Source organism: Globicephala melas, chromosome 20 (assembly GCF_963455315.2).
Source record: "Globicephala melas chromosome 20, mGloMel1.2, whole genome shotgun sequence".
In the NCBI taxonomy this organism is placed as follows: domain Eukaryota; kingdom Metazoa; phylum Chordata; class Mammalia; order Artiodactyla; family Delphinidae; genus Globicephala; species Globicephala melas.
In genome coordinates, this window is record NC_083333.1 from 32,160,822 (window position 1) to 32,186,490 (window position 25,669).

The 25,669-nt window shown below is 52.7% G+C and overlaps 1 protein-coding gene across 1 annotated transcript in view; it reads left to right on the plus strand.

The window, feature by feature from the left end:
- RPTOR (regulatory associated protein of MTOR complex 1) overlaps nucleotides 1-25,669 on the plus strand; it is a 342,549-nt gene that overhangs the window by 282,108 nt on the left and 34,772 nt on the right. The window contains exons 14-21 of the mRNA XM_060290007.1: nucleotides 5,674-5,748; nucleotides 8,739-8,804; nucleotides 9,312-9,503; nucleotides 9,841-9,981; nucleotides 15,349-15,466; nucleotides 16,344-16,484; nucleotides 16,770-16,928; nucleotides 24,340-24,458. Coding sequence (XP_060145990.1) covers nucleotides 5,674-5,748; nucleotides 8,739-8,804; nucleotides 9,312-9,503; nucleotides 9,841-9,981; nucleotides 15,349-15,466; nucleotides 16,344-16,484; nucleotides 16,770-16,928; nucleotides 24,340-24,458 — 1,011 coding nt within the window. The remainder of the gene's footprint in view (nucleotides 1-5,673; nucleotides 5,749-8,738; nucleotides 8,805-9,311; nucleotides 9,504-9,840; nucleotides 9,982-15,348; nucleotides 15,467-16,343; nucleotides 16,485-16,769; nucleotides 16,929-24,339; nucleotides 24,459-25,669) is intronic.

The following is a 25,669-nucleotide window of genomic DNA, read 5'->3' on the forward strand; positions in this document are numbered from 1 at the left end:
CATGCCGCGGAGCGGCTGGGCCGTGAGCCATGGCCGCTGAGCCTGCACGTCCGGAGCCTGTGCTCCGCAACGGGAGAGGCCACAACAGTGAGAGGCCCACGTACCGCAAAAACAAAAACAACAACAACAACAGCAAAACATGGTACATTTTTTACAACTAAGGAGTCGACGTTGATACATTGTCATTAACTAAAGTCTACACTATTCAGCTTTCCTCAGTTTTAACCTCATGCCCTGCTGTTGCTCCAGGACCTCTCTCGGACCCCACATGGCAGTCATCACATCTCCTCTGCCTGCTCTTGACCGGACGGTCTCTCAGACTTTCCTGATTTGAATGACCCCGACGGTTTAGAGGAGGCCTGGGCAGGGATGTGCAGACTGTCCCTCTGCTGGTTTGTCTGATGTTTTTCTCGTTGTTAGTCTGGGCTTGTGGGTTTGGGGGAGGGAGACCACAGAGGGAAAGTGCCCTTCTCATCACATCCCATCAGGCATCAGGGTCCATGCTCTCAACATGACTCCTCACTGTGGCTGGGCTCTTGGTCACCTGGTTGAGGTGTCCCTTGGTCACCTGGCTGAGGTGTGTCTGTCAGGTGACACTGCTGGGAAGTTCCTCTTTCTCCCCTTTCCATCCTGTTCTCTTTGGGGTGCCATCACTGTGATGCGCTGAGTTTTTTGTTTTTTGTTTTTTTTTGCATGACCTGCTTTATGTCTGTTGTTGACCACTGTTCCTTTATTCACCTTCATGATCTGTTTAAAAACTGAATCTCATTTTTTAATAAATTTATTTATTTGTTTTTATTTATTTTTGGCTGCATTGGGTCTTTGTTGCTGTGCGTGGGCTTTCTCTCTTTTCAGCAAGCAGGGGCTACTCTTCCTTGTGGTGTTCAGGCTTCTCATTGTGGTGGCTTCTCTCGTTGCGGAGCACGGGCTCTAGGCGCACAGGCTTCAGTAGTTGTGGCACATGAGCTCAGTAGTTGTGGCTCGCAGGCTCTAGGGCGCAGGCTCAATAGTTTTGGCACACGGGTTTAGTTGCTCCATGGCATGTGGGATCTTCCCAGACCAGGGCTGGAACCCGCATCCCTAGCATTGGCACGCAGATTCTTAACCACTGCGCCACCAGAGAAGTCCCATGAATCTCATTCTTTTAATTTCTTTTATTTATTATTCATTGAGTCTGATTTTATAAGGCTTAGTATTGGAATTGTTTTGTTTTGCATTTCTGGGACTTTCTAATATTCCTTCTCTCAGTTTGCCCCCTATTGAGCCAACTGTCCAGCTGTCCCATCTTGCAACTACCTGCAAATGGACAAAGGGACTGATTCGCTATCACCACGAACTGTCTTGTCAGTCACACAGTGTTTAGTGGCAGCCAGGCCTGGCTTCCTGTGAAACTCCCACCCAAAGTCTGCCTTGCCGTGGGCACTTCCCACCTCCTCATTTTAATGTAAATAACTTAATTGCATTGATGGTCCATTTAATTTCTAAACTATAGGTTTTAGAACACAAAACAAAATCACAGCGTTGGAGAACACAGTTTGCAGAGACCCATGTTTACCCAGAAGCTGTAGTCAGCAAGGCTGTGCTGTGTGAGTGATTCCGGGTGTTGTTTTCATTTTTTGGTAAAATAGAACTGTTGTGCAGAATGGCCTCTTCTTAGCCGTCATTCTGGTTAAATGAGGTGGCTGCTTTTCAGAAGTGCCGGGAGTGGGTTTTACTCTGGAGAGAGGTTCAGATCCACCCTCCTGGGGTCCCTGGAAAACTGTGGGCTAGCAAAGCAGAGACCTCACCCCTGCCACGTCCAGACAGGTCTGCCTGTCCCAACACTGGTTTAGCCTGCAGGACCACCCACCTGGGAGGAGGCCAGGCCCTGCTAGACGTGCACATTGATGATGATGACAGGCCAGGTTGCGGCTGGGTATGTATGTGTCTGGCTGGCTGGCTGGCAGGAGGGATGGAGGGAGGCAGTTGTTCAAATGCCTGTACTTGCCAAGAGTGAAGTGAAAAGCTGAAGGAGGATGCAGGAGGCTTTCACCTGCCCTCCCCACGCAGGCCACTCGGCCCCACACAGGCAGATTGGACTGGGTGCTGCCAGGGAGGTGACAGATCACACTTTCGCAGGATGAATGGGTGCAGTGACTCAGGCTGCAGGGGACTTCCCGGTGCATCAGTCCGTCACCGAGGGCAATCCAGAGGCTGAAGGGCCGCGTGATTAATTGTCAGGCTGTGCTGACTCACTAGCTCTGCAGTGCTGATTCCATTTGGGGTTGGGAGAGGTGGGCAGGGGCTACTCAGCCAGAGACCGTAGCCCACACGACCAGGTCTCGGAAGTTTTATAGAAGGGCAACCACAGTTTGGATGTGTGGAGAATAAATAAGAAACTAGTAAAGAGATTACATATAGCAGTGGAAGAGATTTTTTTAAAAACCCCCATCTAATTTAATATTTATTTTCATTTTGTATCCAGATGTCACATTTTCTACATTAAGATATGATCATACTGACTCCGCCACCCCTTACAGGGACAGGGGATGGACGAAAGCTTCTCAATCTATACCTTTCTGTAGCATTTTGATTTTGAGCCTTGAAATACATTTACAAATTTTGTTCTGTTTTGGCTGCACCAAGCAGCTTGTGGTATCTTAGTTCCCTGACCAGGGATTGAACCCGGGCCCACGACAGTGAAAGCACCAAGTCCTAACCTCTGGGTCACCAGGGAAGTCCCTGCATTTACAAATTTTAGAACACATACAGAAAAGTAGATGGAAGGCATAAAAGCATTCATGTATCCCAGTGATTTTCCCACTGATATCAGTTATTTCAGCATTCACGGTGTCTGTTCATTCTGAAGTTTACCTTCAACACAAGAGCATCTGACGAGAATATTTAAAGTAATAAACCATTTGTTGGAAAATGAAAACCTGTATGTATTTAACTATCTTGCTACACTTGGCAAGTGGGAAGGCCGTTGTGCCGAGGCTTTGAAGCGTGCAGAGGGACGTGCGTCTTTAACTGCCTGTGACTGTGCTTTTGGGTTTGTGAAGGACAGTGAGCTCTTGTGAGCAGTGAGCAGAATCCCTGCTCTGGGATTATTTTCTCAGGCGCTACTAGTTTTATGGCCACGTGCCGTTGTTAAAACTCTGGATGTATAAACAGTCCAGCATAGTCCTACATCTGTCTCCAGACGATTCTAATGTTCTGGTAGCAGTGGGTCAAGGTGTACTCCGGTGTCGCTGTCTCTTGTGTGAACCCGGCTTACCTCTCCGGCATCCTTTCCTCATCCCGAGGAGTGAACTCTGCGACCCGAGGACAGGAAACAGGACCCTCCCTCTGTGTGATTTTCTCCATATTCACATCAGAACATGAGTGGCTGCGTCCACTGGCGACACTGCTCAGGACTGTCCTGCCGATTGCGCCTCATTTGATGCGTCATGCCTGGTGGTCTGTTGGTCTGTGCTCAGTTTGTGTCTTCCCACTCCCCAGGAAACAGACTTTATAGTCTGCATTAAGGAGAATGAAGGTGGGATCTCCCCCACAGCATCCTTTGCCAGAATATTCCGAGGGGGAGCACCTGCCCTCCCCCGGTGAACTTACCCTTGCAGAAGCCAGGGTCTCTGGTCGGACTTGTCCTGGTCTCTGCTCCCTCCTGAGAGGGGTCTGCTTGCAAACTGCATCTTCAGCTGCTGCCACAAGGAACTATGTGCTTGCTTCCCCTTCTGCTTTTCTTCTCTTCCTTGCCTCCCTCCCTTTTCCCCATGTTAAAAATATAATTCCATGAAATCCCTGAGACAGAAGCATCAGAGCTGTTGGGTGTGTAGTGGGGGAGGGGCTTGCTTAGGAAACACCATTTCATAGTCGTGCTCTTCCTCGCCTCCCCCCTCTTTCTACCCCGGCCTTAATATGTCAAATCTGTAGCTTGATCTGGGGGAAAGCAGACACAAGAGGGGACCCTTGGAAAGCGGCTGTGTGGAGGAGTCTGGGCTGCCAGAGCCCTGCATCTCTCTGGGAGCTTTCCACTGGCCTGTGTGTGCACTGCATCTGTGGCCTGCATTTCTGGGCCTTTGTAGTTTCAAGGACTGTTTTCTCTGCCTTATAAGGAGGCAATTGGCCAAGTCAAGAGGGCAAGCAGGTGCCTGGTGGCCTGTGTCCCAGCATCCTCAGAAGTCAGAGCCCTGCAAGTCCCTGGCTCCCCGGTCGCGGACAGGGCTGGGATGGCTGATGGGGTGATTCTTCTAAACCAGTTCATAAAGGACACCTGCTGAGACCTGAGAGTGAGGATGGACAGGACCAGAGAGCATTATTGTGGTTCCCACCTGCATGGCAGCCTCGTCTAGACAGAGGTCTTTCAATATGGACAAGATAATTGCCGTTTCTGATACTGAAGACGTATTAAAGTTATAGCTTCACATACTCCCACAGGTGCCTCAGCTTCCGAATTAGCAGGATATGACTTAGTGACACGTCGTTTACTCTATGATGAGACATGTGCTATGAGCTTAGCTGTAAATGTGTGGGCCTGGATTTGACTTGTGGAATCTCTGGTTTCAAATCAAAGGACATTGGCTTCATTCTTAGATGCAGGCGCCTAAGCCTTGTCCCTGGACACGGGCACTGCACTACAGGCACCAAATGAGTGCTCCCTCCCAGCCCCTTCTGGACGAGTCTCTGCAGAGGGCATCACGCTGATGCCTTTTAGTCCATTTGTCAAAACCTTCATTCAAAGTGAGGCATCCCTTATGGGAGCGACTTGAAAGCTGCATGCTTTATTGGCTTCCCTGGCTCTTGGGGATTATTATCCTGCTAACCCGAGCCCCTGGTGCCCCTGCTTCCTGACCACCCCCTCCATCTCGCTCAATTACCACTTAAACAGCTGAGTCCAGTCGCCACCTTATTAGTTTATTGATGTGAGGAAGAAACACCTCATTATCAAAGCACCCTGAGAAGTGGGCCAGCGTGGGAGAGAGGGGATCAGGGCTCCGGGCTGCAGTAAACAGCAAGTTCTGTCTGCAAAATCGCCCTGCCCCTGAGAGGGCTTCACACAGGGCGTGCCCCTGAGCCAGCAGTGCCCTGCAGAGGTAGAGATGTATTGCAGTGCATAACTTTCTCCTTTTATTCTCAGAAACTCAGATCTTAAAATTCCGGTTCTCTCTTCTTGAATGGCCTTTTTCCCCTAGAGTGGAGCATGCTGGGAGCTGATGGAATTCAATGTCTCCCTGTGGACACGTTACCCTAAATCACAAAGCAGTTTTTCTGGGTATTGATCCAGGGCACGTCCCAGCTTGAAAGACGCAAGGAGAGGCACGTGGGCCCCGGGCTGACGCGGGAGGGAGGACGTGTGCGGAGGCTGCAGGATGCAGACGGTCTCCAAAGGAGCCATCCAGCAGCCAGGGCGCCCCCATTCAGCAGGTACCCAGAAGATGGTTTCGAGAACGCCTTGGAGCTGCTGCACTTCTGAGAGTGTGTGAGATGCCAGCCCTTTTCCCACAGCCAAGGAAAAATGTGTCTCCACACAGCCGTCGGAATTATTTTTTCAGATGAAAATTGGACTTGAGAGGAGAAAATGATTAAGGCATAAAATATTCATTGCACATTCGTTTGTTCACACATCCCAAGAAGAAAAAGAAGTCCCTTCCCGGAATTGCACTCACTGTTTCTCCTGTGTCTCTCTCTCCCCAGTCGTGCCAAGCTGACCTGGTGAAGGACAACGGCCACAAGTACTTCCTTTCGGTCTTGGCAGATCCGTACATGCCAGTAAGGACCAGCTCTGGTGACGCGTCTCCCGGGGACTCTGGGGAAGGTTACTCCACGCAGAGGGGCCGGCATGGTGGCGGGAGGGGGTCCGCTTTCACCCCGGCTCTGCCTCACTCAGATGGTGCCCTTTGCTTCCCATCATATTTCAGTAGCTGCTTCCCTGAGTAAAGAGTTACAGTGAAACTTGACACACAGGCTGTATTTTTGTTTACAGTGAGTCCATTTTCCGAGCACATCTTTGTAGTGAAGTAGAATCCACTCTGCCTCACAACCTGTCAGCCAAGTTAGATCAATGAGTACTTGTACATCCATAATATGGCAGTTCCTTTGCCCAGTGCAGGTTCTGGACATGACAGGAGGCTGTTACACCTTCTCAATCAGGAAGGAAAGCCGGGGAGGGGGGCGGGAAGGTGGAAAGAAGAGATTGAAAGTTTAAATTTTAAATATATTTCATTGTATTAAGTTGTTTAAAAATTAGTAATCCATAAATAGCATATAGAATAACTTCCTATAAGTGTTTTTTAATTAATTTCTATGTTCCCTACCTCTAACTCCTAGCATAGTAAAAAGAACAAAATAGACACCCTAAATAATTACTTAATATAACTTATTTTTATCAGAATGTTTAATTAAGTCTAACAGCTTGTTCACACAGTCTTAGGTGGCTTTGGTTGTGTAAAGGAACTTTTGTGTGTAAATTCACCCTCTAGTTGGTTTTCTGAACTAAATGACAATAATAAAAAAACAAACACATTTTTCAAAATACAGAAAACGTCAAAAACAGGATTGTTATGAAAGGTAAGTAGAACTTGTGTGTTTTAACTGAAGTGTGGTTTTTAAACATTATCATAGGCAGTTAAAGTTTAGACTTTATACAAATGTTGGAAATAATCACTTCCCTGTTCTTCAGGGTAAGATACAAATCAAACAAATAAGACATCTAAGCTGATAAAATGCAGTAAAGTGGTGAGCGAAGCCAGCACAAGTGGGCCCCACTTCAACTACAAAAACATTGAAGATTTGAGGACATAGATGTGAAAGAAAGGAAAGGAAATCCCCAAATGCCAAAAACCGATGTCAGAGGAGGGGCACGGTGGGACTCACAGGCAGACCTCACAGTGACCCTGGCGCTCCACGCGCGTGCAGCCCCGTCTGCATGGAGGACACGGGCCTGTGGGGCGAGCCGCCCACTCACCAGACAAGGACAAGAAGAGCTGGTCCTGTCTGTCGACGTCTGGACGGAAAGTCAGGAAAGGCCCCCGTGAGAAACAGAAACCCCCCGTTGCGGGGGGAGCCGCCAGCTAAGAGAGGAACATGAAATCTCCAGGGCCTGCCTGGAAGCGGCAAAGGCTGAACCTTTCTGCAGGGACACCTACGAAGCCAGGGTACTGAGACTCATGACAGGAGCGCTGGCCTGCTCCTAACCCATGTTCAAGGGACATAAGCAGAGCTGGCATGTAAGAGGGTTGGCTCCCCAAGAATTGAAACTAATAGGATTCTCTGAAAAAGACTGACAATCAATACAAATGAGTATGTTTAAAATTAGTGAATAAACAATTTGTTTTAATTACATCCAAAAATAAACTCTTATGTTTCCTCATAAGTACTTTTGTGACTATTATAAAAGAACAATGTATTCTGTCCTTTTTACTCCTCCTCAAAAAATGACCAACTAGAGTCTTTTAATAAATAGGCAGATTTGGGGGGGAAAAAAGAACCTGTAATGAAAGACAGTCACTGTCATTTAAAGCTCCGTAGATGAATTAAACAGCAGAATCGACACAACAGGTAAAGGAATCCGTAGAGAAATCACGTGAGATGAAGCAAAGCGGAGACGTGACGGAGGGGCTGAGAGGGCTCGCTGCATCCAACACAGGCCAGAGGGAGATGGTGGGGGCAGGTGAGGCGGTGGGGGAGACACACGATCCAACTGGTCTAGCGGAGAATTTTCCAGATTTGAGGAAGAAATGAGTTTTCAGGTTTATAAAGCACCATTAGTCTTGAGAAGGTTAAATAAAAACAAATCCCCACAAAGATTTATCGTAATGAAAGTATAGAATGTCAAAGGCAAGAGGAAAAATCTTGAAAGTAACCAGGACAAAAAGGAAGACTGTTGCAAAGATCTGGACAGCAGTCACCAGAGTAACGGGTGGAAGACTGAGGAGAGGCCCTCACAGCACAGAGGGAACCGTCACCCCGGGACCCTGTGCCTGCCCCGGTGTCAGTCAGGGAGAGGGCGAAGCCAGCACATCTCAGGACCGATGGCTTCCCATGCGCTGACCCCACCCAGGCAGCCAGGAGGACCGCACTTCAGGAGGAGATGGAGCCCAGGGGACAGTAGGATGCAGGAAGCATCGGAAAGCAGACAGCTGCAAACTTGTCATGTATCTAAATCAGCATCGGCTGTAAGAATAAGTAAAAACAGTCACTCACGTGAGGGGCTGACACGTGAGGAGGAGTATTGGGAATCCAAGGGAGACACAGGAAATGACTAACTTTATTCATTCTCTAAAGAATGACTAGGTACCACTAATAGTTAACATAACACTGATCTCTGAGTCAGTAGAGGCACAGAGGAGAGGAGAAAATGAGAATCGATCCGTCCACTAGAAGACCACGAGGAAGGGATAATGAAGCCAAGTTAGGGACTGTGGTCGGTCGTTTTACGACCAGGGTGATTTGCTTCCATAGACTTGGGCAGGACAGGGCGGCCTCTGATGGAGCAGAATCAGAGAGGCCCATGCCCCTCCTGCAGCATCAGACATCAGGGACCCATCTGTCCTCTGAGAGGCCAACCCAAAACTGTCAGACCCTCTTAAAAGTGCTCTTCCTTTTTGTGGACTCAAAAGACAATAAAGCTGGCTCCCATTACTTTTAATTACACACCAAGCATAATCATAAAGATTCTGGAAGGATAACTCTAGTGCTTGGGAGTGATGAGTTTCCACCATGAAAAAAGTGCAAACTAGCAGGTGATTTCTGTTTTCCAGGCTGAGCACAGGACCATGACAGCCTTCATTCTGGCTGTGATCGTTAACAGCTATAACACGGGGCAGGTGAGTGTCACGTCATGTCCCCACCCCTGCAGGGCCTCCCTGTGGATTGCAGAGGCACAGCCCCAAGCTCCAGTATTTGGGGGCCAGCAGAACTGTTCTGAATGTCTGATGAAACAGTGACCTCAGAAGAGGGGGTGTTGCAGGATCACACCAACCCAAGGGGCTCCATGGGAGGAGTGGGGTCCGGACCCTTTGTTTAGCCAGGGTGAATTGATATTGGTGGGATTTAAAATGAGGAAAATTGAGAGACTTCCCCAGCGGTCCAGTGGTTAAAAATCTGTGCTTCCACTGCAGGAAGCACGGGTTCGATCCCTGGTCCGGGAACTAAGATCCCACATGCCGTGCAGCACAGCCAGAAAAAAAAAAAAAAAATGAGGAAAATTGAGGCCATCTTGCAATGTGATTAAGCAACATTTCCCTGAGAAACGCTGGGAGCTGGGGTCCAGCCCGGCACCCCTCCCTCCTCAGTGGTCAGGGTGATGCCGTGTGTTGCCTGCCTTCTCGCAGGAAGCCTGCCTCCAGGGAAACCTGATCGCCATCTGCCTGGAGCAGCTCAACGATCCCCACCCCCTGCTGCGCCAGTGGGTGGCCATCTGCCTGGGCCGGATCTGGCAGAACTTTGACTCGGCCCGGTGGTGCGGGGTGAGGGACAGCGCTCACGAGAAGCTCTGCAGCCTTCTCTCCGACCCCATCCCTGAGGTGAGTCCACACCCACGGCCACTTCAGGCTAACTGAGGTCAAGGTATGCCTGGAGACCACACAGCCAGAAAGGCCCAGCCCCGGCCCCAGACCCCTGCGTCCCCCTCTGTGGGTTCCCCGGTGCCTGGTGTGGTCTCTGATGCTTGCACAGCCTGTCACCTGGCCCCCAGGCGGGGCCGCCACTTACCTCTTGTTTCCCTGCTCCTGCTCGTCTACGCGAGTGGAGCTGGGCCAAGAGGACCGTGGACGAGACCGGGCTGCGTCAGGTCGGCTCCAGGGGCCCCGGCTAGAGCCAAACAGCCGGCCGCTGGGTGACTGCCCCCTGTCCCACCTGCAGGTGCGCTGCGCAGCAGTCTTTGCCCTCGGCACATTTGTGGGCAACTCCGCAGAGAGGACGGACCACTCCACCACCATCGACCACAATGTGGCCATGATGCTGGCCCAGCTCATCAACGATGGCAGCCCCGTGGTCCGGAAGGTGCGTGGCCCCCGCCCCCAGGCAGCACCGAGCGCCTCCAGGCCGGGCTTCCCTGGCGCCCAGGTTGAGCCATGACCCTGACCCGACCACAGCAGCGAGCACTCAGTCCCCGCCACACCGGTGTGCATCCTGCTGAGAGCAGGCTTTAAATGTTTGTTTAATTCTCTCCAAAATAGTTTCTTCACCAGATACTTGTGTGTTTGCTTCATTTAAAGGCATTTAACAGGCTGCGTCTTCTGGCAGCTTGTATAATAGGCTCCTTCCTGCCTGGGAGCAACACTTACACACATCAGGAGATTCAAAAGAGCAGTAGCCACCCACAGACAGACGGAAAGGTTTGTTTAGTGTATTCCCCTCCCTGCCCCCATGTTTGTCAGCGCATGAATGGAGCAGTTCTTTGCAGTTGAAACTTTTACTTGTCTGTTTCGACGTAGAAGTACCACAATTTCCGTCCAAGATCTCACACCCCTGTCAAAAGTTGGCCCAGAACGGTCAACCCTCCCCCTCCCCCAGCCAAAAAGGGCCGTGGGGGGGAACCCTAATGTCTGCTGGCCGCATTTTGGGGTGGCCTTGGAGCCCTGCCCTGGGAGCAGAGACTGTTCTAGGACCAGGAGGGCAGCGTCGTTCTGTGTGTGACCTTGAGTCACCTCTCATCACCTAGAGGTGCCGGGCTGCTTCTCGGCATGTCTGAGATCCCTGTGCCAGGGAAGGGAGGTTGGGTTTGTCAGAGGCGGGTGTGGTTTTGAAGGGTATTTGTTTGGAGAGCAGACCCCACTGACTTGGTGGCAGGGACGTTGTCAGAGCAAGTTCACATTAGCCAGGAAGGACTCATTTCATCTTGAGTTCCCTCAGAGGGCCGTGAACCCAGTTGCTAACAGGCCAGGTTATCTAGAGAAATGTTAACAATGTGGAATGATCCTGGAGGTGCCTTTTCACAGCCCTTACTTTTTTATTTTGGGTTCTCATCATTAGCATCTGTCTGAATCTGGCTTCCTTGAGTCAGTCTTCTTTTTCCCGAGTCAAATTGCCTGTATGTGGACGTCAGTGACCAAAGCAGCACATCAGTAGTATCCTGAATTGTCTGTTAAGATTCCTTTTAAAGAAAGGAAAGCTGTGTTTCAGTTCTTTCCCAAAAAAACTTAAAAAGAATGTTAATAAAAATAGAAAGAATGTCCATCTGAGTCTCCAGTATCAGAATGGTCGCTAGGTCATCAGGAACACGGGGACTACCGCCCTCTCGAGCATGTCCCAGGTGCCCTGACGTTCCCAGCCCCAATCCACTGGCTGTCCCTTCCGCAGACACTGGGATGCTCGGGTGTAGCCAGGTCATTCCTGTGGGCACTTGATGTTGGCCTTGCCTGGGGTCAGCACGTCCACAGACAGGGGTGCTGAGAAGAGGCCTGCTTCGCTCGCCCAGCACTCGGGCTCAGCTCACAGCTGCCTCTGCACACCAGGCTCGGCACGTGGAGCAGCAGGCATCCTGCCTTTGAGAGGTACAGGGTCCAGGTGGAGAGGCAGGCACAGAACCAGGAATTGTACTGAAGCCCTTGTAAATGAGCAGCACCCCAAAGGCCAGCCCAGGTCAGGGGCTCTGGCCCCATAGGGGGAGGAGGGGAGCTCGTGCCTGGGTTGTGAGGGATGGGTAAGGGACGGGGAGAGCAAGTGAGGCAGGAGCATGTGCAGAGGTCCAGGAGCACAAAAGACCATGGTGCGCCCGGGGCTGCCCATCCTGTGTGCGCTGGAGCGTGGAGCTGGCGGGAGGGCAGTGGGGGAGAGTCTGGGAGCGGGCAGGAGCGCACCTTCTGTAACCGTGTTCTTCTCTCAACACATCTGAGCGTCTGCCACGTCCCAGGTCCTGTGTCAGGCCTCGGGACCATCACTGCCTCCAGGGCTTTTACTCTCTAATGGGGAGACGGACAGCAATGCAGGTCTGTTAAATAAGTCAAGGGGGCTATGTTTGCCATGGAAACATGGGCAACACGGAGCTTCAGGGAGACTGAGGCCCTTGGGTTGGAGAGAGGATCCAGGCTTTAATAGGGTGAGTGACACCAGCTCAGAGGCTGAGCCTTCCTTCTCTTCACGGAATCCTAATGCTGTTGGCAGCTTGCTTTTCCCGTCTTTGTCCAGAGCACGTGGTGACAGTTGTGGCACATGGTGGTCTGAGGAATACAGGCCCAGCCTGCTGGCCCAGGAGACCCAGCGTTAGGGCACCTGAGGGTATGAAACAGGACTCGGCCCTGGGCACTGCACTCCACGAGCTGACCTTAGCTAAGGCTTAAGAAGTCCCAGCTGTAACCAACTGCTGGTGTCTCCAGCTCGTGGCAAAATGAGAAGAGTCAGGGTATTGTGGCAGGGTTTCGTAAAGTCACATGTATTCAATGTAAAAAAGATTGCCTTGGGCTTCCCTGGTGGCGCAGTGGTTGAGAGTCCGCCTGCCGATGCAGGGGACACAGGTTCGTGCCCCGGTCCAGGAAGATCCCACATGCCACAGAGCTGCTGGGCCCGTGAGCCATGGACGCTGAGCCTGCGCGTCCGGAACCTGTGCTCCAGAACGGGAGAGGCCACAACAGTGAGAGGCCCGCGTACCGCAAAAAAAAAAAAAAATTGCCTCTGTTGACTCCTGAACGATGAAAGCATCCTTTCCTGGGGGAGGCCATAATGACAGAGATGGAAGGTTTTTGCTTGCTGACCTGTTTAAGGAGTTTACTTGATAAAATCAAGAGTCAGTAAATTCATGTCAACCTCCCAAATTATTTTGAACTTGAGCTTGTCCAGGAAGTACACGATCCAGACTGTCCATCCAGTCAGCAAGCTGCCCACACCTCATCAAGAAGGGCCAGGCCAGGGAAGCAGGTTTGTGACCCCCCCCAATCCTGTTGTCACCCCACCGTTCTCAAGGGCTGACCAGTCCAGCCCCGCGACCCTTGTCTGCAGCTTACTTGGTGCCGTCTACCTTAGCAAGGAAAGCGGGACACATTTGAATCCTTTATCTCTAGTTTACATTAATTTATTTAGTAACCACAGACACAGAGGAGCAGTACCCGGCATCCTCCTCCCTTAACACACATCTGACTCCAGCCGAAACTGATGAATGGCGTCAGAGGGTGTTTCCCCATTGATGCCCAGGACGTCTCAGGTGGAGGCGACGGGGCAGGATGAGCTGCCAGGGCTGGGGCGCCTTCTCCCGCAGGCGAGCCCAGAGGGCGTCCAGGCGGAGCAGATGTGCTCCCTTCCCCAGAACGCTGCTCTGTCGTCCTGGGAGCTGAGTTTGATGCTCCATGGCCATGGGCCAAAAACAAATGTTAGCCAGTAATTCGTTGTTGAAAACGTGGAGTGGGGATGGCCCTGGGGAAAGACCTGGGAACGCGTGTGGTCCAGCCTTCCAGGCGACCACAGAGGAGCATTAGCCGACTCGCCTCGGGCCATGTGTGTGCCCAGGCGTAATGTCCCTGAATCCTGACGACAACTCACCTAAAAAATCAAACCATTTGTTAAAAATTATAGTGTATCTGAAGGGAAGAGGCTTCATTCATTCAGCAGATACTTATTAAGCGCTGCCAGTGTGCCAGGCCCTAGGTCACCAGGCCTCCAGAACTTGTACTTGGAGATAGGGCAGACCAGGGTGTGATGTGGCAGGTGGTGACCTGCTCCGAAGGAAGGTCGGGAGTGAAGGTAGAGAGTCGGGAGCCCAGGGCGAGGCATCGGCCTTTCCAGGCCGAGGGGGCAGCAGGTGCCAAAGCCCAGAGCGGGAGGCCTGCTTGGTCCGAGTGTGAGCAGGCGGCTGGAGTGTGGAGATGGCGGGACCACTCTGCCGGGAAAGGGAGTGAGGCTGCTGGCTGGAGGGGCTCAAGTCGCCGTGCTGATCTGCTTCCAAGGTCTGAGAATAACTCGAGCCTCATGCCCGGCCTGCGCCCCAGCCAGACATGCCTGCAGACCTCCGAGGGCTGGAGCCCATGGCTGCCGCCCAGCAGGAGGGGCTTGACCCACGGCTGCTTGATGTGGGCCTTGCACTCAGCCTCCTGTCCTCACAGCTGTCCCTGGATCAAACGGTCTGAGACCTGGGAATCTGCTTCAGGTCCAGCTGAGCCCTTTCACCAGTTCAGAGTGAAGGAAAACCTGTGCTTTTTGAAGACGGCTCAGGCTTCATCTTCGCTGGGAGGGGCCGGCGAGCAGTCCCTCGACAGCCTGTTACTCAGCGCCTGTTAGACTAGAGGACCCACTGGGTGGGCATCCGGATCGCCAGAGAGAGAGATGGGTCAGGATGATTCAAGGGTCTAACTGAAGCCACCAGAGATTTCTGCTCCTGGCACAAGCCGAGGGTCCCCAGCAAGGGCTGAACAGAAAGGAGTGGGCAGCAGGTCCTGGGCAGGTCGAGTTGGGGTTTGGAGAGCACTTGGTGGACACACATGGTCAGTGGTTGGAAGGGCCAGCCTGGAACTCAGAGATGGGACCTGAAAAGGTAGGTTTGGGAGTAAAACCCACACATGTGCTGGGGAGGCCAAGGAGTGCGTAAGGCTGAGGTGGGAGAGACCCTCTCAGGAGAGAAGGGGGCGGCCGAAGAGAGGACCCGGGGGCCCCATCCGAGCCCAGCTTATCAGCACCTCGGCACAGCTCTCCTGGCCCTGGGGGTCTGGGGGATTCACGGAACAAGAAGGGGCTCTCAGACCTTGGTCTTCTGCTAAGTATTTTTCTAAAAAGTAAAATAAAGTTGTGGAAACCATTTGAATAGTGATGGGAAAAGTAGTGCAAACCGACATCCAGTTTTATTTCCCGTGACTTTTAGGATCTCCAGGTACTCAGGTCATAGCACCAACTGCCCCAAAAGAGGTAAATTGTATTCTTCTCCTTGGACTGAGGCAACTGGCCTGAAGTCAGGTAGAACTTTCCTGTTACCCTTTTGGGGGCTGGAAAGTAATCTATCTTTGAAAATTTCACATTTAGTAGAAGAGCGTGCTACACTGTCCGGGGTATCCTGCCTTAATGCCCAGGGTTCAGGTAGCTCTCCACGGTGTTGACCATGGGAAGCCGTGAGGGCTCTTCCCCATCCCGCTCTGCGGTGTCCTCAGCCTGCATCCCTACAAGGCCCCCCTCTCACACCTAGTGGTCAGCAATCTCTCTGCCGGGTGTCCGGGGCATCCCTCGGAGGCCCTGATCTTGACCACATGGCTTGTTCAGAGGTTTCTGCTCACGCCGGGGGCTCAAGAGTGCTGCGTTGAGGGCGCAGCCCCTGTCTTGGCGCCGAGTGCTGTCTGTCCCACGGCCCCCCACAGTGGCTCAAGCACTCAGCGCCAACATGTACATCTCACTGCTACTCTGAGTTGTCTCCCAGCCCCAAGTCAGTGTCGCTGTCCTTTCTCCTCCCGGCAGGAACTGGTGGTGGCTCTGAGTCACCTTGTCGTTCAATACGAAAGCAATTTCTGCACCGTGGCCCTGCAGTTCATGGAAGAGGAGAAGAACTACCCACTGCCCTCTCCAGCCACCACAGGTACAGCCACCAGGGGTACGGCACTGAGGTGGAGCCCATGCGGCTCGCTGGCCCAGGGGACCCTGGTCAGGACTGTCAGCAGGCCCCTCGTTCTGCTAGGTCCTGAGCCCATGTGTCAAGTCAGGGCTACTCAGATATCTGCAATTCCCATCTTCCCAGAATAGAAAGGGCAGGAAAGGGGGCCACACTGACCCTCTGACTGTTTTCTTTCCTTTTTACCCTTTTTGGAAATCAAAGCATGGAAATCTTGGAGGGTACAAAGTGCTGCCATAGGGGCTATAGGAAGGCACATTCTCTTTCTTCCCCTGATGAGTCCTCACGTCAGTGTCACGTCAGGCAGCTGCTTGTCTCACATTTGTCCTTTTTACCGAATTTATATTTCATCATCTTGAGCTGCCCCCTCCCTCAGACAGCTGTGTCTTCAGGAAAGAGGGCTTGTGATCAGCCATGAGACCATTGCTGCGTTTAGTACATCGGGGAAGGGAAACGGCTGGCGGGCCTGGGCAGGGTGGGATTGGTGAGTGGCAAGGCGGGGGGCTGAGCCAGGAGGTGGCCATCCTGGTGCTACCGTGGGCAGCGGCCGCAGGCAAGTCCCAGAGCACCTGGTATGGTTCTTGGAGACCCATGTGGGCCTCTGTAGTTGAACTCTCACAAAACGCCAAGCGTGGATCATGGTCATCTGCTCCCATGCTCCCCTCACCCCAGTCAGGACCTTGTCCAGCTTTGTACCCCAACATACATGTGTCAGAGACCCTGCTGAGCAGAAGGGCCCTGTTGTAGCGTCACATCATCCAGGTAAAAGCCACTGTCACCTGCCGTCTGGCCGCCTCCCACCTGAGCCCACCATTAACTCTTCTCTCTCCTTCTCTCCTACCAGAGGGTGGGAGTCTGACCCCCGTGCGGGACAGCCCCTGCACCCCCAGACTGCGCTCCGTGAGCTCCTACGGAAACATCCGCGCCGTCACCACGGCTAGAAGCTTGAACAAATCTTTGCAAAATCTGAGTCTGACAGAAGAATGTAAGACCCCAGAGGCTGGGTGCTCGAGTCGGGTGGTTGTGGGTCATCTTCTGGGACCTTTTATTAGATGTGCCCCTGCCCCCTCCTGCCATCTGCTCGCCTGGGCGTGAGCAGAAGTCGTGGGTCAACCCCCCAGGGTGGCCAGTGATGATCCTGCAGCACCTCTGGGCACAGCCGCTCCTGAGCCCCGCAGCACCCCCCTACCCCGTGCCCAGCAGCCCAGCCCCAGGGGAGGCGGGGGTGGGTGTGCTAACTGACGCTCTGCCCGTGGCGATGCCCCACCAGCCGGCGGCTCGGTGGCCTTCTCCCCTGGGAACTTGAGCACCAGCAGCAGCGCCAGCAGCACCCTGGGCAGCCCCGAGAACGAGGAGTACATCCTGTCCTTTGAGACCATCGACAAGATGCGCCGAGTCAGCTCCTACTCCTCCCTCAACTCCCTCATCGGTGAGTCCCACCCCTCCACGTCTCCACCTGTCCCCTCAGCACCCATGGGTTCCCGCCCAAGTGGACGGTGCTGGGACACGCTCAGTGGGAGAGTAAAGTGAACGGGGTAGGAGGAGGTGAGGAGCGTCTTGCTGTGGCAGCAGGAACCCCCCGCCCTTGGTTACTGGTCTGATCCAGGCCATCTGGGCGAGCCGGCCTTGTCGCTTGGAAAGGCTGCAGAACTCCCAGTGCTGCAGAGCAGGGGGGTTCTGCCCCCGGGAGACATTTGGTGTGTCACGGCCAGGGCACAAGGGGGCTCCCAGCATCCAGTAGGCAGAGTGGCCTCCAGTGGTGCCCAGGGTCCCCCAGAGAATGCGTGTACGAGGTCCAAGATCAGAGCCCTGCTCCAGGGCCGCAGACAGCCCTTCCCTTCTCAAGTTCCCTGGCTGGAACCCCCCATCACCCCCATCCAGGGCCCCCTGTGTGCTTTCGCCTTCAGCCAGTCCAGCAGTTTCACACTTGGCTGCCTGGAAATTGAAATTTGAGTGAAGGGTCAGCATCGTCTCGTGTTCTGCCTTGAGTGGTGAGCCCCTGGTTCTGCTGCTGGGCTCGCTGAGCGGTGGGAATTCACCGCATGTCCTCGCTGCATGACCAACCATATCGACCCTGTGTCACCGGTAACACACATAGGACTCAACCAGACAGCCCCTTTGCGCTTGTTCTTGGCACCCCGGTGCTTTACCAGGCCTCATCTGAAGCTTTACATAATACTAGGAAATGCTGTAGATGCATAAAAACGTAGACTAATGTGACACACCTCCCCGTGTGTGTTTTGTTCCCAATTTAAGGAATTACAGATAGAGTTAAAGCGCCCAGAGCCCCTCCTGGTTCCCTGCTCAGGATCCCTGCACACTTAACTCTCTGGCTGTGGATCCCCATGGACTCGCGCCCTTTCCCAGGGTTTAAATGTCATGTGAATGGCGCCACACGTCTTGTGTCCTCACTCTGCCCAGAGGGCTGTGTGTCCACACTGGTCACCTGAGTCTTGTTCACACCCTTTCATGATCTGCTGCAATTCACTTGTCCATTCTCCTGTTAACGGACAGTAGCCTTGCTCTGATTTTTCCTTCTTTTCTCATTTTCTTTTTTCTCTTTTTTTTTTTTTTTTTTGCGGTACGCGGGCCTCTCACTGTTGTGGCCTCTCCCGTCACGGAGCGCAGGCTCAGCGGCCATGGCTCACGGGCCCAGCCGCTCCGTGGCATGTGGGATCTTCCCGGACCGTGGCACGAACCTGCATCCCCTGCATCGGCAGGCGGACTCTCAACCACTGCGCCACCAGGGAAGCCCTTTTCTCATTTTTTAAAAAGCAAATTCAGGATTTGGCCCCAGCTCCACCTCCTGCCCTCCCCCTTGTACCTGGCAGTGCTGGGCTCCTGGGTTCCTTGGCTCCTCCCCTTGGCTTCAGGGTTCTGCCTCCAGACACCTCACAGGCTGCTCCTCAGTCCAATCACAGTCCTGCTCCAGAGTCACCTTAAAAGAAGTCTTCCAGGCTCCTCCCACCCCAATCCAGAATAGCCTTCTGCAGTCGCTCTGAGTCTCTCCCTCTCTGTTTGCTTTTGTCCTGAGAACTTTTCCCCAGCAGACTTATGATGCAGGATCTCATTTATTCAGCTCGGTTCTATCTCTGCTCAGGGGGTCAGAGCCACGAGTGCAGGAACTTTGTCCTGTCTCCTGCCACAGACCCCCACACCCCGTGCCTGGTACACAGCAGGCACCCCCATAATGTGCACAGGTGTGGGCCGCAGCAGACACACTGCAGCCTGACACATGTGGGGTCTGACAGCTCCACGTGGAGGGAGATTGACCACAAAGGGCTCTGTTCCAAGGAGGACAAGCTCCCGTGGCCCTGCTCACTCCTGTTCTGGTCAGGCTACCCCGTCTGATGTGAGCGAACCGACTCCTCGTGGTCTTAATTTGTATGTCCCTCGATTATGATGAGGTTGAGCTCACGTGTTCATTGGACTCCTGTGTTCCCACTCCTGCAATCATTTACAGTATTAGTTACCCTCCTATTTCGTTGGTACTATTTTTCATTAACATTCAGTTCTTGGTTGTTTGCTTGTTTCCATGATAATCCCTCTACCTTAGAGCTCACACTCTCTTGGCATCACGTGACAGTGTTAGATATTTCTGACTTGCCGTTTTTGTGATCTGAAGGGGGAGGGCAGTCTAAACGTGCTTGCCAGCGGTACCCATGAGCCTCAAGACTGGCCCTCTGTTGGCCCTAGAAAGGACTCAGGACTCTCATTCCACAAGACGAGTCTGTCTGGCGCCCATAAAGGTCTGAATGGACTGTAGAGTCCAGAGCTGGTCACCATGCCCCACCCCCAGCAGTACGACCCAGAAAGGGGGATCTTTTTGTCCTTGGCCCTGGATTGGGGATGTAAGGGGTGAAGAATCGGTGTTTCTTTGACGCCACATGAGATTGGAGGGTACAGCCCGCACCTCCCACCCCTGCCGCCTTCCATGTCCTCCAGGGACTTGAGAGCCACGTCACTGATTCCTTCCTTCACACAAAACCTGACTCCTGAACATTTTTTTACTGGAGAAAACTGAATTTTATCTGTATGTGGTTCATATCTTTGAAAACTTCAGTGGGAAAGTTTCACAATGAGCCGGAGCTGGAAGGAGCGTTAAGGAGACAAAGTAGCTGTGCACCTGAGTGCGCGCGTCCACCTGGAAACCGCGGTGCTTACATAAGTGTTTAAAATTCATAGCCTACACCGAATCCCATTACTTGCAGCATTCGCCTGTTTAAAGTCAATTTTTTCTTTCATTTCAACTAAAGAACAGCAATCTCTAGCCTCTTTGAATATTGCAAAAGAGGTTTTCAAAACCATGGCAACCTAGGACATCCATTCATTGCCATCTTCTCCCAGAAAACTAGCCCCTCCCAGGCTCCCCCTCCGTCCCCACTGTCTCTAAAGCACTCGAGGTCTCGCCTGCTGAGCGAGGTGCTGTCCCCCCACAGGGGCAAAACCTGATCACGCATTTCTCCATGTGCCTAAGCATATCTGCCCAATGTCTGTGAATCTGCACTGGGACCCAGCTCTGTCACCACCTTTTGGAATCTTCTTTGATGTCTCCCTCGCACGTTTCTCACCCACTCAGCCATTTGGCCTGACCTCCATGTGTGTCCCCAGTCAGTTCTTTCCATTTCCGGGCCCCCCACCCCAGGACTTGGCCTTGGCTCTCACACCCCACCACCTGTCCAGAGCAGATCCCCCCAACATCAGCTCTGCACGGACCACTGTCTGGCTGATGCCTTTGCAGAAACTCGTTTCCTGTAAAGTCCAAGCTGTGGCTGACACTCAAGACCTTCCTTCTGAGAGCAGCCTGGCCTTCACCATAGCTCCGCCCACTGTGCCCACCACCCCAGGCTGGCCACTGGCCCCCGAATGAGGCCTGGACACCTCTGCCTTTATCCCACATTCCCGCACCCGCCTCTCCACACAGCAGTGCTCGCCCATTCCTCTCCACGCTGGCATTCTGCGGCGTCTCAGGAGGCCCTCCCTGACCCATCAGACGCCTTCGTGTTGCACACTAAACCTGCGGCGTCACATCGGGCCGTGAAGTTGCCATCTTGATCAACAGGTTTGGTAAAGCTGCTATTTCTTGCTCTTGTGTGTAGCAGGCAGCCTCTCCTCCCTCCATCACCTGCCCTTCTGTCCCTCACCTGTCCACCCGTCACCATCCTGCCCCTCATTCCCTCCCTCCCTCCCTCTCTGAGCCTCACCCCATTCCTGATGTCCAGAGGTGGGAGTGCAAAGAGTGGGGAAGGGGGGGCCCTGGTGCTTTTGTCTTACCTTGTCCCCCAGGTGAGACACAGGGGAGCCCCTTGAAAGGGTTGTGCAAACACACCTCCCAGTCCAGCCAGGGCTCTGTCCAGTAGGCGAGGGAGGACGTGATTAGGACCCTCCCAGAGGGGCTCAGAGTCAGGGTCACCAAGAGGGGAAATGCAGAAGCCCCAGGCCCTGGGAGCTGATTCCCAGGGAGGCGCCCGGGCCCGCATCATGCGATAGAGCGTCAGGGTTGGTGACCCCTGAGACCCAGGCAACAGGTCACAAGTGATAGCTCCTGCCTCCAGGGGGCTCCACCTTCCTTCTCCAAGCTGCCTTGCCAGCCCCCGGGGACTCTGGGGCCCAGAGTTGACCACAAAGCTCTGAGCAAATTTTCCTGAGTCCAGTGCTATTTAGAAAGTTGTGGCCATTGCTCTGAAAAATAAATCCTAAAACCATTAGTTATGATCTTTTATTACTTTTAGTCTAGACATGAAAATAGGCTCTCAGCGCTTATGGGGACTTTGGCAAGTGCCAGACACGGCACCCTGTCTGAGCTGGCTCAGCCCAGCGGTACCCCCCATCCCCACGGGGGCTACGCCCGCGTTCTCGTCGTTCCAGAGGCCCGAGCTCTGTGCTGCACAGATTCAGAATGTTCCGATTTGGAGACAGCAGATGTAAAACCAGGACAGTTCACAGAACAGAGAGGCTGGGGGGTGGTGGCCAGCCCCAGGAGAGCAGTGACGTGGAGACAGCAATTCCAGGTCCCTGTTCTGTGTTTTCACAAGTAAATCGTATACCATTCACTGTGGTCAAGGACACTACAAAACTTAGATTTTTAAAAATTCCCTGTTGAATCACAAGCAGAGTGATATCAAAGTCGAAATCTTCTGCAAGAGTCAACAATAGTAATAAAAACTGAGATTTTGTAAAGTGAACAGTACCCCTTCCTCATTGCACAGTGCCACGCTGCACCCCTTCCTCACGTTTATACCAAAGGTGCCTTGATTAAGGCCCTTGTGTGCTCAGGTGTCTGCCCTGGACCATCACCCTAGTAAGGAGGCCCCTTGGCCCCCACTGTTCCCCCCACTTCCCCACGGACCTGTTACCACGGGTCCGTCATCTGTAGTCAAGCAGATTTACTGTGCCCTTCACAGCCCTCTTGTCACACAGGTCGGCTGCTGCCCTGATCACTCTGAGCTCAGAAACAACGGAGGGGAGAGAATTTTGCCCAGTGGCTGTGGTGACTGTGTGGGGTCTTTGTAGGAACGTCCCATCCGTGGGGCCAGTTCTCCCGTCTGAGTGAGCCACGTCCATGAACGTGCTTCGCCTCGTTCCCCCGTGCGTCATGAATCGGGACCGTCTGCAGAGTGAGTGTGGAGCGGCTTCTCCCACCCTCCTCCTCTGGGGAGACAAGAAATAGCAGTGGCCTGGTGGCCCTTCACCGCAGCAGGTTCCTATGGCAGCCGATCTGCTAGGACAGGAAAGCAGCTTCTAGGAAATTTCCCCAAAGAGATTCCGACTGCCTTGACAAACAGCCCTGAGAATTTGTAAATCTGGGCAGCTGTCATGAGCCATGGCATTTGAGAGTCAAGAGGTTTTTGTTGTGTTTCTACACTGAGTAGGGCAGAGGACAGCAGGGAGGACAGGTGTGTGTTTCCATGTGGACTGTTCCCTAGCTCATGGTCCCCTCTGTGCAAGAGTGCGTCTGCCTGACGTTACTCACCAAACGAAGGTCCAAATTTATACTAGACCCAAGTCCCTGGATGTGCCCTCCTGATTCCTGTGGGCCACGAGCTTTCGAGAGTGACTTTCCTCGCACACAGTAGGTGCTCAAACTGGTGCTGATGCACGCATGCCAAATGAGTACCTGATGGGGCGTTGCTCTGACCATAGAACACTCTTCGCCCTTGGTGGCGGGAGGTGCGTTCCAGGCCCCGCCTCTCGGAGGTTGGCCTGCGCAGGCAGCTGTGCTCCTGCAGAATTATTTAGAGGCCGCAGCAGCTGTCAGCTCCTCTTCCCAGAACTAGGGTGGAAGGATAAGGCGACGGGAGTTTTGTGAACGCTCACTGGGAGGTATTTTATGTGTGGTGGTCCCCTGGGGAATGCGGCCACGCCACATGCGATTGAGGGGTTGGCCTCCTCCAGCTCCATCACCCTGTGAACAGGCAGGCGTACAGCGGGCAGGCCCTGCAAACGTAGGCACCACAGTCCCTGTGGAAAGGGGGCTGGGACCCTGTCGCCTCCCGTTACAAATGAGAGGGTGTCGGGTGCGGTGAGCTAGGACTTGTCCGTAAGCATCGACGTAGGACACACAAGAGAAGCTGACCTTTACTCTAAACCTTCGTCCAATCCCTCTTCTGTGATTTGAATGTTGTATAAAACCCTTTGAACAATGGTGTCCATCAGGAAACACTGTCCTCCAGTGGCCCTTCTTGTGCTTAAATTCTTCATAATTAGAGGGACTTTGTTAACTAGGGGCTGGCTGGTCAGATGGCATGAGATCACAGCTTGTTCGAAATCCTCTGTTACTCCCTGTCTGTCGTTGAACAAGCACTTGCTTTTCAACAAACCAATTGTCCAGCTTCCCCCAAATAAAAAGGATGCAGTGGTATATGGCGGCCTCCTCATTCGGCCACGTGCATTCAAACTCTTCGTCCTTTGGATGCTAGGCCTTGCTGTCCTCCTCTGTAAAGCCTGGGGTGATGCCTGCAGCTAGGACGGTGAGGTTAAATAGGACTGAGCCGCCTTCCCTGGGGGTGGCCTCCCATCCCTCATAAATGTTCCTTCCCTGGGCTTCCCTGGTGGCACAGTGGTTGAGAGTCCGCCTGCCGATGCAGGGGACACGGGTTCATGACCCAGTCCAGGAGGATCCCACATGCCGCGGAGCAGCTGGGTCCGTGAGCCATGGCCACTGAGCCTGCGTGTCCGGAGCCTGTGCTCCGCAACAGGAGAGGCCACAACAGTGAGAGGCCCACATACCGCAAAAAAAAAAAAAAAAAGTTCCTTACCTTTCCTTCGGATCCACGATTTACCCCATCTGTGTTTATGTCCCGTCTCATCTGCCTTGGCACCCAGGCACTCGGCAGGCCCTAATGTGGAGAGCACACTCGGGAGGTGCTGGATGCCTGGGGAGGTCCTGGGGGGCATGGGCAGAAGACTCAGTGAGTCACCGAGACCAGAGCAGGCCATGAATGCAGAGGGAGGTGTGGACGGGGACTCAGCCAACATTCTCCACTCGGGTGGGCCATGACAGCTCCTAGAAATCTAGGCGTTAAATCCAGTGCTGGATAGTACTCTCCAGGCAGCCAAGGCCTGAAAGGAAGTCCTGCCCTTTTCTAACTTTTCCTTCTAGAAAGATCCAGCCACAGGAGGTGAAATTGTGTGATCAAGCCTGTTCACCACCTGGGATTTCTGAATCTCTGGGCCCCTTATCAGATAACAAAACCGGAGCTTCCTGTAACCCCAGCTCTTCTAAGTGTCCACCCCTGATGCATGGTTAGGTCTTCAGAAGAGGGAGCTACCCCAGAAGCTGCCCCAGCATGCAGCGGCAGCTCCTTGTTGTTAAAACAGCTCCCATTTCTCTTTCCTAGGAGTTTCATTCAATAGTGTTTACACTCAAATTTGGAGAGTCTTGCTACATCTGGCTGCGGATCCCTATCCAGATGTTTCCGATTTGGCTATGAAAGTACTCAACAGCATTGCCTACAAGGTACGTGTGAAGGGCGTTCTTTGTGAAGCTCTCAGGACCCTGGTTTTCAATCATGAATGTTCAAGCAGAGAACTCCAGTCATGTTCAGGTCTACGCATGGTTTAGGTTTAGAAACTTTGAACGAGCGTTTTGAATCCAGAGATTCACAATATAGGCTAAATTCCATGTGCATGTAGCTTCAGGTGGGGCATGTGTCACTGCTTCTGCACACCCACATCAGGGCAGCAGAAAATTAGGTAAGGACATCTGTGTGACCCGTAGTGATGTCCTCTCTTTCATTCCTGGCACCAGTAACATACAACTTCTCTTATTCATGACTATTTCTGGCTAAAGGTACCTCTTCAAAGAACCAGCTTTTGGTTTCATTAGTACAATTGACCTCTGAACAACACAGGGGTTAGGGACACTAACCCTGACCCCCCGCAGTCAAAAATCAGCCTTTCCGATTCATGTCTCCACAACCCTGAATTCTGTAGTACTGCAGTGTGTGTTTATTGAAAAACGTGTATAAGTGGACCCGTGCAGTTCAAACCCACGTTGTCTAAGAGTCAGCTGTGTTTCTCTGTTGTTTTTCATTCTGTGTTTTATTGATACCTGCTTTTATATATATTGCTTCATTTCTTCTGCTTACTCTCAGTTTAATTTGCTCTTCTGATTCTAGTTTCTTAAGATGGAAGCTTAGGTCATTGATTTTAGTCCTTTCTTCTTTAGGGACTGTAAACTCTCCCAGTTCTTTTTGTGAGCTCTGGGAATTATTTGGCCTTTCAGTGGTTCTTTCCCCACCCTCATGGGTTTTCACGCCACCCCCAAGCAGATTTGAGGGGCCTCCCCTGCAGACCCTGGAAGCCCTCTCCTCTCTGCCCTGCAGATTCTAGCCACCTAGGCTTCCATGTCACTCCGATTGGTCCCCTCTGCTAGCTGCACTGCTGGGCTCTGTCTGGATACCCTTCCCCCACCACAGCCGGGTCTGCAGGAAACTGACTGCAGGCCAGGAGCTGGGCAGTGATTCCCCTTCTCTCAGCAGTACCCAGTGCCCAATGTCCGAAAACAGCTGTTTCTTTTTTTTTTTTCTGTTTTCCAGCTGTTTATGGAAGTTGGACAGTTTACATGCAGTTAATCTTTCATGAATGGAACAATAATGAATGCCACAAAGAAGTCATTCGTTATAGCATTTTTAAAGATTTTCGTAACTTTTTGATTAAATTTTAGGC